Genomic DNA, 13,428 nt, shown 5'->3' with positions numbered 1-13,428 from the left:
ACCCATCTCCACCCCTAAACCTACCCATCTCCACCCCTAAACCTACCCATCTCCACCCCTAAACCCACCCATCTCCACCCCTAAACCCACCAATCTCCACCCCTAAACCTACCCATCTCCACCCCCTAGATGTGGATCCAACCACGCCCCCTGGATCTTGTGTACTGCAGTGAGGGACTACTGCAAAATTGGGCTACTTTTACACCGTTGCTGCGGGTTGTTTTTTAGTCCACAGTTTAAAGCAATCTCCCCCACCCACTGGAACACTATTTCCACAGAGCGGAAAAACACGATTGGGCTAGTTTTGAATAGCAGTTGGGCTGATTTTGTTTTGCAGACCTGGCAACCTTGACTACCACTTTGACGCTACAAAAAGTTCATAAAGAGCTTGTTAAACTTTATTTACAAGTAAACATTAATCAACGCAAACATCAGTTATGGCAAATGGAAGCTCAAGCATGCTTGCTTGACGTGTGAGAACCAATGAGGTTCATCCTTGTGTGTTACGCAGCATGTTAAGCTTCTGTAAGAACCAATGAGTTTTTTCTTGAGCGTCAAGCAAGAACGGTTGAGCTTCTGTTCATGTTCTCTGATCAATATAAATATGTGAATAAAAGCCTAAATTAAATCTGTTCATCATATAAAGCGATTGAGTCTCGTCAGAAAATTTGGACTAAAGCGCTAAATTCATATGGATTGGTTTTACGATCTCTTTATGAACTTTTTGAACCGTCAAAGTGGTAGACTGGGTCGCCAGGTCTGTGAATCAAAATCAAAGCTAGCCCAGTCGCATTTTCTCCCCACAGTTTTCTGCTCTGTCCGGGGTCCCCTCCGTCAAAATAGCATTCCAGGGGTTGGAGATCGCTTTAACCTGCAGACTAAAAAGCAACTTGTGGCAACAGTGAAAAAGTAACCCAATTCTGCGGTAAAAGCCGTGGACTTGGCAACACTGGCGATAATTGCATAGACTGTCAATGGAGGGACAGAAATCTATCAGGTTTCATTAAAAATATATACAGAGTTCTGGCATGAAACTCTAGATGGCGCAGTCCGATAGGTCTAACTCAGTCTGTGTGTGTGTGTGTGTGTGTGTGTGTGTGAGTGTGTGTGTGAGAGAGAGAGAGTGTGTGTGAGTGTGCGCGTGTGTGAAATTTCATGACTTTGAGCTTGGCATCTGTTGCTCCTCCCATAAAAAGGCAAATAATTATGAAAAATCTCATCTGAAAACTCAACTACATGAGAAATCAAAACCAAATTCTCAGCAGCCTCTGCTGAAGACACAGCCGCCTTCTCAGCTCCCGTTATTTGCATTACTGCGCTGTTTAGACTATATCCCCACGCTTTGACTTGTCAACCTGAGGATGTCGGGAAGCTCCGGGAATGGGAAGTTGCGTCAGTGGCTGATCGAGCAGGTGGACGCTGGGAAATATCCCGGCTTAGTTTGGGAGGATCGAGAGCGGACCGTCTTCCGCATCCCGTGGAAACACGCAGGGAAGCAGGACTACAACAGAGACGAGGACGCCGCGCTCTTCAAGGTGTGCATGTTATATAATAGCTGCAATATAGGCAATATATATATAGTAATATAGGTGCATTTAAAAAGTAATAATCAGTATTAATACACAACAATAATACATTGCATTTGCATGCAACAAAATAATGAAATATGAAGCACATTTTGCTAATGTAAATTAGTCACACTAAGTGTTTATAATCATTTCAAACTGTATGCATGAATATTATGTTAAATGTTTTGATTGTAAAGTGTGTTTGTACATTGATTTATTTATTTGCAATAAATGCCAGTTGTTTTTAATAGTTTATATCCATGCATTTTATAATGCATTGGCATTCAGACATTTTCAGGTGTGTAAACACTTTTAGGGCTGCTGTATATTCATATGTTTTTGCAAATGAGATCTGTTCTGAATAATTTATGTTAATGAGTTGTTAATGATGTCTGGTTTATTGAACAGGCCTGGGCTCTGTTTAAGGGCAAGTATCGCGAGGGAATAGATAAACCGGATCCTCCCACCTGGAAAACCCGGCTCAGGTGCGCCTTGAACAAGAGCAGCGACTTCGAGGAGCTCGTGGGCCGAAGCCAGCTGGACGTATCAGAGCCTTTTAAAGTTTACCGCGTTATTCCCGAGGGAACCAAAAGAGGTGAACACACAATCACATTTATACACATAAATATAAATATCACATTTAAATATGAAATTAATTTAATGACATAATGCAGATATTGCATGTATATACTCATTTACATAAATAAAAAATGAATAATTTCTGAAAAATGTATTCTATGCAATTTATAAATATATAAAAATGTGTATATAAATAATAAAAAAGAACAAAAAAAAAGAATAAAATGTTTAATTCAATTACAACTCATTTCAAAAGAGGTTTATATATTGTATATATATATATTGTAATATATGTAATAATTGATTAAATATACATTTATGTATAGTAATAATTAAATTAGATAGACAGACAGACAGATAGATATAGAGAAATTAGTATGTATAGAAATAAAAATTAATAAAAAAAATTAAATACAAATAATTTCAAAAAAGGTATATATACTTTTTTTAATATATGTAATTATTTATTAAATATAGGTTACATTTATTTATATATTTATTACTAGATAGATAATAATAAATAAATTTAAATTATACACACACACACACACACATATATACACATACATACAGTATCTATCATACCTACTGATTCTTTTCTATACCCACTGTATGTATATAAAAAACAATTAAATTATTTCAAAAGAGGTGTATATATATATATGTGTATATGTAACTATTTATTAAATATACATTTATTTATTACTAGAAAGATAGACAGATGAATAGCAATAAATAAATAACACACACACACACACATATATATATAATTAAAATTAATATATAGATAATTTATTTATTCTATTTAATTTATGAATATAGAGAAATTAGTATACATGTATAGAAAAAAAATAATTAAAAAATACCATGCCAATCCCTCCGAGAGTTGTCATGACAGAAATATATTTGTGTTCAAAAGATGAACAAAAGTCTTAGGGGTTTGGAACAACATGAGGGTGAGTACATGATGACAGAATCTTCATTTTTGGGTGTACTAACCCTTTAAGTTTATATGCATTAATTCCTGCAGAGCTCCAGGGTTATTTCCTGCACGCTCGTCCTCCTCCGCGTTTCCACGTGCAGCTGTTTTTTGAGTGCTGCGACCCTTCCGCAGACAACAGACCCCTGACGGTCCAGGTAACGACCTTTGACCTCTCCATCTGCTCTGACACGCAACAGTCGCCTCCACATGACTAAACACGGCTGTCACTTCTCCTGTCCTACAGGTGGAGCCGCTGTTCGTCCGTCAGCTGCTGCTCCTCCTCCAGCAGGGCGGTGTGAACTACATGAGGAGCACCCATGAACTTTGTCCTCTGACCCCTGAGCAGGTTTACCCCGCCCACCAAGATAATCCTGTCATCAGCGGACATCAGACGCACGGCAACTTCATACAAGAGTGACCCCAAAACAGTTACAAGACATTAAGACACCAATTTTTAATATATAGTTAATAATATTAATAACCCGAAATCTATGTATAGGCTGTTTACTGTTGCCAAGCCATCTAGCAACTTAATGCATTAATACAGAGTGTGAAAACCTATCAATCAATCAATAAGTAAATATAAATTTTAATTAAAAAAGGAAAAAAATATTGCAGAAATATTTTATTATAAATATATATATATATATATATACACATACACACAATAATTTTCTTTTTATTGTAAAGTCATATATATATATTTTTTTTTTATATATATATGCATATATATATATATATATGTGTGTGTGTGTGTGTGTTAAAAATTATAATATATAAAAAAATGATTTTTTTTTCTTTCAAAAATTATGAAAACTTAAGAAATATTTCCATGGCTGACTGATTAACTTTTATATTTTTGTGCTTTATATTTTACTTTCTCTGCTTGTATTGTGTTTATGCTGTAAAACTGTGATCCAACAGCATCTCAGGGACAAAATCTGTTTAAAATGAATGTATTTGTTTCTATGTTTGGAATAAAATATCCACATATATTGCACAACATTTACTGTAAACTGGACCTACCATTTAAAAAAAAAAGTATGTGAAACATTTCAGGAACTACTTTACAATCAAATAAACAATACACAATTTTATTTCTAACAAAGGTTAATAAATGCTGTAAAAAATAACTAATGTTGACAAATAAGTGCTTATTGTAAATTGTTAAGAAGTATTAAAATAACAAATATTTGCATTCAATTATATTCAATCAATGAAACATGAGTCATTTACCTCTTCATTTATTGCATTTATTTGGTTCACTTTAAAACACAGAAATACACAATAAATATGACATTCACTGGTTACCATACACAACTGGACAGTGTTTGAAATCAGAGACACTTTGAAACACTTGTAAACTTTTTTTTTTCCTAATGGACCATGTAATGCGGATTTGGAATGGACACAGTTAGTTAATGCCCACTGAAGTGGTCTCGTAGTGAAATGAGTGGATGCTTTCAAAGAGCTGTGCAACCGATCAAGCCTCCAACAGCAAGAACGAACTTTGCACCGTGCATCTTTTCACACTTTCCTTATACAGTCGTGCTACCGCATAACAGGAAGTGACATCAGTCAGTGATTGCATACACAAACCCACAGTGAAGTGGTGAACCTGATTTGCCAGAAACTGATGCAACTCGGTTAATGAAATCAGGCGTGCGATTACCATAGTGTTCACGAGTAATACTGGCATCATTTCAAGTGCTTCCCTTTCAAATGAACTAGAAAAGGTCCCTAAAATTTCACAAAACAGTAAAACAAGTAAAACTTGTCACGTAGGAATATGATTATGTCACGTCCAATAAAAAAAAAACACTCAAATAGAAAAAGAAAAAAAACGAAATATAAAACATTGGAGAACAAGGCAAATAAAATGCTTTGGTCAACAAAACCAATTCGTGGACATATTTGCATTTACTTGCGCACTCATCAAACGAACGTGAAAATACACCAACTAAATGCATCAAATCACCACGATGTAAACCAAGAATACGATTCGAGAAAATGGCTTGAAGCAACATATTTGGCCACCGTATATGTTTTCGGCTTTGAACGCTTCCCAAATATCATACACAGCCCTTACCGTTCACGTACACATATGTGTTTATATATTGGTTATATTTCAGCAGGAGAACATCTCTATAGAGAATACTGCATGCTGGGATAGCTGTGGGTGGCATCGCTGCCACAAACTTCTCTCTGTGCGCTCTAGTCAGACTAGGAAACTAGGCTCAGGCTAGGAGAAACCAAGTAAAACCACGTGGTCAAGTAGGACTGGATTCACACGAACAGCCTCGTACAGTACGGGAATAAAGCGTCAAGTAGGTTCTTTGTATGTCATCATGCTGTGAGCGTGGCGTGGCGTCTCTTGGTGCGCATGGGTACGTTAGTGTGTGGACGTTTGCGTGCGACGCAGGCGCTCATTCGAAGGCCCACACCTCCAGATTTTGGATGGCAAAGTCCTGTTTGGAGGACAGTGGCAGGTTGTTGAAGGTGGAGCATTTGGACGTAGTGCCGTGGTAAAGGTCGGCATCCAGCCACAGGCCCAGACGACCCCTGGGAAACAGACAGTTGAGCGTTAAACACGCAGCAGCGAGACCTGAATGTACGGCACGTTAGCATGTTTCTGAACTTACCCTCCTCCACCGATCTGAAGGGAATCTGTGTTTCCTTTCACAAAGTATGAGTTTTCACCCGTCCAGCGGTAAACCTGAAGACATTGAGCGTCATTAACTAAACATTGATTTTCTGTGAAGCTGCTTTGCAACAATGTGTATCGTGAAAAGCGCTATGCAAATAAACGTGAATTCAATTAACCTAAAGACAAACATATAACTGTCACTTGAAGGTACTGAGCCCTCATGAGGTTTGAATACTTAATTTGAACAGAGATTTAAAGATTGAATAGGTTTAAGGGCCTTGCACACTGAGCACGATTAAGTGATGCGAATGTACGACGCGATGACGTTCCTGAATCAAAACAATAGATCCCTATGGAGCTACTCGCACCGCGCGCGATCAATTGTGGTGCGACAAAGCGAGATTTTTAATTTTTGACCAGTGTGTTGATAATTTTTTGCTAGGGACCTTTTGGTTGATTCAAGATTCAAGCTCTGGTGAGTTGCTGGGTACTACGCAGTTGCTAACATTTTCTAAATGGTTACTAGGGCATTACATAAAGGTTGCTATAGTCCTCTAAGTAATTTCTAGGGAGTTACTAGGCAGTTGCTAAAATATTCTGGGTGGTTGTCTGTTGGTTGTAAAGGTGTTCATATTGGTTGCCAGAACATTGCCAAGCAGTTGCTAAGATGTTCTGAGTGGCTGCCAAGGCATTGCTATGTGGTTGCAAATGATCTCTAAATGGTTTCTAGGGTGTTGCTAGGCAGTTGCTAATATGTTCTGGGTGGTTGCCTGGCGGTTGCAATGGTGTTCTGATTGGTTGACAAGATATTGGCAAGCAGTTGCTGAGATATTCTGAGTGGTTGTTAAGACTGTATGATTGCCAATGTTTCTAGGTGTTGCCAGGCAGTTGCTAAGGTGTTCTGACTGGTTGCCAGGACTATGTTTTGAATAGTTGCTGGGACACTGCCAAGCAGTTGCTAAGATGTTCTGATTGGTTGCCAAAGCATTGCTACATGATTGCCAATGTTCTCTAAGTGGTTTCTAAGGTGTCGCTAAGCCGTTGCTAAGGTATTCTTGGTGGTTGCCTGGCGATTACAGCTGTGTTCTGATTGGTTGACAGGACATTGGCAAGCAGTTGCTGAGATATTCTGATTGGTTGCCAAAGCATTGCTACATGATTGCCAATGTTCTCTAAATGGTTTCTAAGGTGTTGCTAGGCAGTTGTTAAGGTATTCTCAGTGGTTGCCTGGCAATTACAGCTGTGTTCTGATTGGTTGACAGGACATTGGCAAGCAGTTGCTGAGATATTCTGAGTGGTTGTTAAGACAGTGTGGTTGCCAATGTTCTCCAAGTGGTTTCTAGGGTGTTGTCAGGCAGTTGCTAAGGTGTTCTGACTGGTTGCCAGGACTATGTTGTGAGTGGTTGCTAGGTTGTTGCTAGGCAGTTGCTAAGGTATTCTGGGTGGTCACCTGGCAATTACAGCTGTGTTCTGATTGGTTGCTGGGACATTGCCAAGCAGTTGCTAAGATGTTCTGAGTGGTTGCCAAAGCGTTGCTACGTGATTGCCAATGTTTCTGAGTGGGTTCTAGGGTGTTGCTAGGCAGCTGCTAAGGTGTTCTGGGTTGTTGCAAAGGTGTTCTGATTGGTTGACAGGACATTGGCAAGCAGTTGTTAAGATGTTCTGAGTGGTTTCCAAAGCATTGCTACATGATTGCCAATGTTCTCTAAGTGGTTTCTAAGGTGTTGCTAGGCAGTTGCTAAGGTATTCTCGGTGGTTGCCGGGCGATTACAGCTGTGTTCTGATTGGTTGCCGGGACACTGCCAAGCAGTTGCTAAGATGTTCTGAGTGGTTGCCAAAGCGTTGCTACGTGATTGCCAGTGTTCTCTAAGTGGTTTCTAGGGTGTTGCTAGGCAGTTGCTAAGGTGTTCTGGGTGGCTGCCTGGCGGTTGCAAAGGTGTTCTGATTGGTTGACAGGACATTGGCAAGCAGTTACTGAGATATTCTGAGTGGTTGTTAAGACTGTGTGGTTGCCAATGTTCTCTAAGTGGTTTCTAAGCTGTTGCTAGGCAGCTGTGTTCTGACTGGTTGCCGTGAAATTGCCAAGCAGTTGCTAAAATGTTCTGAGTGGTTGACAAGGCGTTGCTATGTGGTCGACAATGTTCTCTAAGTGGTTTCTAAGGTGTTGCTAGGCAGTTGCTAAGGTATTCTTGGTGGTTGCCAGGCGATTACAGCAGTGTTCTGACTGGTTGCCAGGATGTTGCCAAGCAGTTTCTAAGATGTTCTGAGTGGTTGCCAAGGCGTTGCTATGTGATTGCCAATGTTCTCTAAGTGGTTTCTAAGGTTAAGCAGTTGTCAAGACTTCTGAGTGGTTGATAAGGCATTATCTTGCGGTTGTAAATGTTTTCTGAGTGGTTGCTAGGGCGTTTGCAAGGACATTTTACAGCAATTTTGTCCCCTAAAGTCTATGTAGGTCAGAAACACACCTTGATCTCTGGGCAGAAGCTGTAGAGGAAGGTCTCTCCTGTACCATAACAGTGCTCACTCACTCGGAAAGGGTGAGTGGAAAACGCTCCAAAAATCTGCAGGAGAAAACAACAAGGTTTTTTAACATGGCAACACCAGTTTCATCAGTTGTACACCAACAGCGGTCACAGTAGTGCATGTACCTGATTGTCCATGTCTTTGATGACCATCAGCACAGGGCAGTCCAGTTCCAGTAGGTTCCTGTACAGGGTTTTCAGGCTGGTACCGTGTACCACTGTACTGTAGACCAGACGCCACGGATAGCCCTGAACACGGGCCGGCAAACGAGTGGACAACTGCAGAGGAGAGTGTCAAGCAAATCACAATCACCACCACTTAAAATATCACAATCCCAAACAAATCCCAATGGACCTTAACAGTTGTTGGCCAAAAGTTGTTAGAGGAATAGTTTACCCAAAAATTATAATTTGCTGTTAATTTACTCACCCTCAGGCCATCCAAGATGTAGGTGAGTTTTTTCCTTTAGTAAAACAGTAAAGAAGATTTTTGCTGAAACCATGGTCATTGGTGATTCATAAAATGCAAGCCAATGGCTACCGGTTTTTGAGAATAAAAAAAAAAGCTTATCAAGGAACACAAAATGAATCCCTGTGGCTCCTGACAATATATTGAGGTCTTATGAAGCGAAACGATCGGTCTGTGCAAGAAACTGAACATTATTTACAACATTATTACCTGTAGAGCCTCCAGAGCCTCAGGCAAACGGTCCAGAGTGATGTCTGGTTCACAAATGAATCATTATTTTGAATCGATTCTTTTTAGTGAACTAGTTGAACCAGTAAATCAAATAGGACTGAATCGCCTGCAACAGTCAGCTCGAGCAGCACAGATCTACAAGTTACTCAATCAAAACTCACTTTCAGACGCCTGACAGTCACTCCGACTCCAAATGAGCAAAAATAGCTGCGTATCTGATTCAATGATGAATGAACTGATTCATCGCTCCAGTTCCTCCAACAGTCACTGAACCGAGGAAACAGTTCGACTCGGACCGAAGACCGATGAGCCGTAAAACATCCACGTTTCACATCATTATTGGGTGGTTTAATAATATAATTGCGTATATATTACGTCATTCACAAACTAGTGAACTGAACCAGTTCATTGAAACAAACTGTCCGAAAGAACCAGGTCTTCAGAAAAGAATCGGTTCACTCGTTTGCCTGAGGCTCTGGATTAAAGATAATAAAGTGTAAATAATGTCCAGTTTCTTTCACAGATTGATCGTTTCGCTTCATAAGACCTCAATATATCTTCAGGAGTCACGGGTATTAATTTTGTTTTCCTTGATATGCTTTTTTTTATTCTCAAAAACCGGTAGCCATTGCATTTTATGAATCACCAAGGAGCACGATTTCAGCTAAAAATCTTCTTTACTGTTCTACTGAAGATAAAACAGTCCCCTACATCTTGAATGAGTAAATGAACAGCACATTTTAATTTTTCGGGTGAACTGTCCCTTTAAAGTAGCAAACAATGGAGACCTTCTCAATGTGCGTGTCCTCCAGAAGAGCACTGGCGTCCATCAGAACAGGAAGAAGCTCTAGAGGTTCCTCATCCTCGAAGCTGAAGCTCTGGCGTCTCTTGGCCTCATTAATCGTGATGATCTGATGACAAAGAACAAACCAAGCCCTCATATTTATCATATTCTTTTAGCGGTTTCTCCCAAGTGTCCTGGAGTCGCATGCTCCTTACCTCCCAGCTGCGAGGAACCGGGTCACTGAAGAAGTTGTCGATCATGGTGAGCTCATCTTTCTCCACGACCACAAAGCCCTGCTCCTGAGCGTCTTTCCCATAAGTGTCTGGAGACCACTGGATGAAGAACGAGTACAGTTGGTCCACTCTTTGGAGAAATGGCAGAAAGGTTTGTTTAGAAGCGTACTCTCTCATATTAAACCCATTCACATATTGAGGAGCCCATCCGTACCTCTCTTGAGGCACAGCAAACCAATATTCCGGCTGCCGCCCTCTGCCAATGTACGAGTGGGCGGGGCTAGACGTCCGACCAGTGGCGAAGGACTTCCTCATTGGTTTCCCCACCTTAAAGCAGAGGAACATGGGCGGAGCTTTGCTCTTTTCTTCATTGGACAGCAGCATGTCTGTAAATCAGATCAGATCTCAACTCAGCGTCTCCTGGCCTCATTAGTCGAGATGATCTAGAGAACAAATTGCTAAAAAATATCTGAAAACCGTTCTGCACTATTTAGGAGACACTGGTCATTAAGTGCACAAGGCACAGAAGCATCATGTTGACTCTGCTGCAGGGCCATATGGGAAATTATGCAAGTGTTCAGCCTCTGTTTGTTTTTCCAATGTCATTATCAGCTTCTGCTTGAGAGGCCTGATAAACCCTCATCCGTTAAACATACGAGCTCGAACACTAGAGCTCTGCTTCAAAACCTACATAGACAGCATTTTAAGACATCATAGGTGTGTTTAACACAAACAAGCAGCTCCAAACCACCGTAACATTATGGATTATTCCTTCTCTGACACCTTGTTACGGCCAAATGTTCAAGCAAATTTTAACACAGAATCGCATATCCTTCATGGAGAAGGCAATCCCACAACACACTGTAAAAAGCTCTTTTTACTGTATGTTTAGCAACATACTAACATCAACAAAGATTCAAGTGAGCATTCCAAATGTTTCTTATTTTTTAATATCCATTTTAATATGGTTCACAACAGTGTTGGGCAGTAACTAGTTACTAGAAACTAGTTACAGTAATAATATTACTTTTTGCAGTAACTAGTAGTGTAACTAATTACTATTAAGATTACAGTTACCATCCATAAAACAGCTCATTACTTAGTTACATTTGATGCCTCAACCCATACTGATTTGAAATCCAACAATTCCTAGATTTATTTTCAAAATTTTCACGACTCGCACAGGCACATGATCACCAGTGCATCAGGAAAGCTTGGAATATGGAAAAGCTTACATGCTAGTTACTTAGTTACTTTTGATGCCTCAACCCCTACTGATTTGAAATCCAATAATTCCTAGATTTATTTTCATAATTTTCACGACTCGCGCACACACATGAAGTCACCAGTGCATCAGGAAAGCTTGGAATATGGAAAAGCTTACATTCAGGGGATGGAAATATTTGCATTACACTGATTTTGTCAGGAGAAAAGGTTGTGTTGTGGCATTACTTTACTCTGGCATTACATCCCACATCCCTCCGATCCCGATATAAATTATATTACTACAATTAAAAATCTTATGAACTTATGTGATTTCTTTTGATAAAATACTTCAAGATATATAATTATAAATGGGTAACAGAGAAATCATAGCTACAATTAGCTTCAAGCTACACATGACCATAAATACAACACTTTTAATTAAAAGTCACTATCAGTCACCATTGAGTGTTTGTAAAAACTTCTGACTGCGATACACTGTAGATTTTGGTCAAATGATGAGGCAGAAATATATTGTTAGTAACATTTTAGAAGAATTTTATGGGGAAGAAACACAATTACAACTTCTGTGGGGCGTGAAGGAAAAGTAATGTAACTAGTAGTGTAATTAATTACTGTTGCCAGAAAGTAATATGTAAAGTAATAATAATACTTTTGAAAGGAGTAACTAGTAACAAGTAATAAATTACATTTTTGAAGTAACGAGCCCAATACTGGTTAACAATATTAACATGTTTGTTACCAAATATGATTTAAAAGAAGTTTTTGTTAATTTAAAAATAATAATAATAATAATTGTTATTATTATTATATATAAAATGGACTCGACATTTAGCCTTGACATGTGTTCATCCTTCGGACAAGTAAATCAGTCATTCACTTGTCCGAGTAATAGTCTCATCAGTGCTCTATCAAGTCTTACTTTAATCAGCATATTTGTAAAAAACTTTATGAAGGGCAATATTTTCCTAACCTTGTTAAATGCACGTGTCATAATTTACGTCAAATTCTTAAATTTTATCAACACATTCAGTTAGAATAATAAGACACTGTCAACAAACTACATCTTTCCACTGCAGAGGAAACACAGAAGCTTCATCAAAAGTGCCATTTAGATGTATTTACTCGGTGTTTAATGAAAATAAGAGGTTCCATAAATGCATTTACACAGTAAAATTGCAAATGCATAAATAATGTTACAAGATTAATGTTTTACTTTTTTTAACATACAAATATGAAATGTTGGAAAAATGCAATGATACTTTTAAATATGAATCCAAAGCACTAGTAGGTCTTAATGATTGAGTCATTGATTCAACCGATTCGTTCAAATGGCTGATTCATTCAATAAATTAAGCAAGTCTTTATGAACGGCTCAGTGAATCATTGACTCACTCGATTCGTTCAAAAATGCTGAATAATTCAGTAAGGAAACATTGTTGTGTGTTGCTCAGAGATGCGCGACTGTTCTGCTTAGAACTATTTCGTTAGCAAAAACGGTCAATAATGTGTCTAAAATGTAAGTCAGTTAATATTAACTACTTGTTTATTGAACTACTGTTGTATAAAATCAATGGCACATTTACAATCGTGCTGATAGTCGGGAAAACATCACTCTTGGTCTGTGATGTTGCTTACCTGTATCATATATTATATAGATATAATAGCTGCAATATAACAAAGAGTGAAAAATTTAAGGGGGTCTGAATACTTTCCGTACCCACTGTATATATATAATATATATTTCTACCGCTGTATGTCTGTTCCTCTTTGTTTCTTTGTGTGTGCTGTTGCGCTTATTAGTTCTGATTTCTCCGTGAGTCAGACAGTCTGCGCGAGCCTCAATACTGTCAATACATCATCCGTTATCAATCACTGTTTACACTGAAAGTAATAAAATCAGAATCATTCTCGCCAAAGTTTCGGTGCTGCCCTAGTTATTGTTTGTTATTGACGTTTTAATCAGGTTCCTTGTCCAGTCGGGCAATTAAAACTCTCTTTCACTTGCCCCTTCACAAAATCCACTGTCCTGAACAAGCAGACAAGCATTAATGTCGAGCCCTGTATACATACATTACATTTATATATACACACTGCCGTTCAAAAGTTTGGGAACAGAGCGATTTTTTATGTTTTTTTACAGGAATCTCTTATGCTCATCAAGGCTGCATTTATTTGATCAAAAATAC

General features: G+C 38.7%; 2 protein-coding genes across 2 annotated transcripts in view; one reads left to right on the top strand and one right to left on the bottom strand.

Annotated features, from left to right (window-relative positions):
• The window catches only part of LOC107661363 (interferon regulatory factor 4-like), a 19,574-nt gene extending 15,965 nt beyond the window's left edge, over positions 1 to 3,609 (top strand). The window contains exons 9-10 of the mRNA XM_016450890.1: positions 3,178 to 3,284; positions 3,374 to 3,609. Coding sequence (XP_016306376.1) covers positions 3,178 to 3,284; positions 3,374 to 3,547 — 281 coding nt within the window. The 3' untranslated portion in view covers positions 3,548 to 3,609. The remainder of the gene's footprint in view (positions 1 to 3,177; positions 3,285 to 3,373) is intronic.
• A 761-nt stretch (positions 3,610 to 4,370) lies between these two features.
• The window catches only part of LOC107661362 (nuclear receptor coactivator 7-like), a 29,483-nt gene continuing 20,425 nt past the window's right edge, over positions 4,371 to 13,428 (bottom strand). Inside the window, exons 13-19 of the mRNA XM_016450888.1 lie at positions 10,230 to 10,401; positions 9,998 to 10,145; positions 9,787 to 9,909; positions 8,425 to 8,577; positions 8,242 to 8,337; positions 5,772 to 5,845; positions 4,371 to 5,691 (exon numbers count right to left, since the gene is read on the bottom strand). Coding sequence (XP_016306374.1) covers positions 5,556 to 5,691; positions 5,772 to 5,845; positions 8,242 to 8,337; positions 8,425 to 8,577; positions 9,787 to 9,909; positions 9,998 to 10,145; positions 10,230 to 10,401 — 902 coding nt within the window. The 3' untranslated portion in view covers positions 4,371 to 5,555. The remainder of the gene's footprint in view (positions 5,692 to 5,771; positions 5,846 to 8,241; positions 8,338 to 8,424; positions 8,578 to 9,786; positions 9,910 to 9,997; positions 10,146 to 10,229; positions 10,402 to 13,428) is intronic.

The sequence above is a fragment of the Sinocyclocheilus anshuiensis genome, unplaced genomic scaffold (genome assembly GCF_001515605.1).
Source record: "Sinocyclocheilus anshuiensis isolate Anshui unplaced genomic scaffold, SAMN03320099.WGS_v1.1 scaffold595, whole genome shotgun sequence".
In the NCBI taxonomy this organism is placed as follows: domain Eukaryota; kingdom Metazoa; phylum Chordata; class Actinopteri; order Cypriniformes; family Cyprinidae; genus Sinocyclocheilus; species Sinocyclocheilus anshuiensis.
Note: the sequence above shows the minus strand (reverse complement) of the source record. Positions and strands in the feature narration are given on the sequence as shown.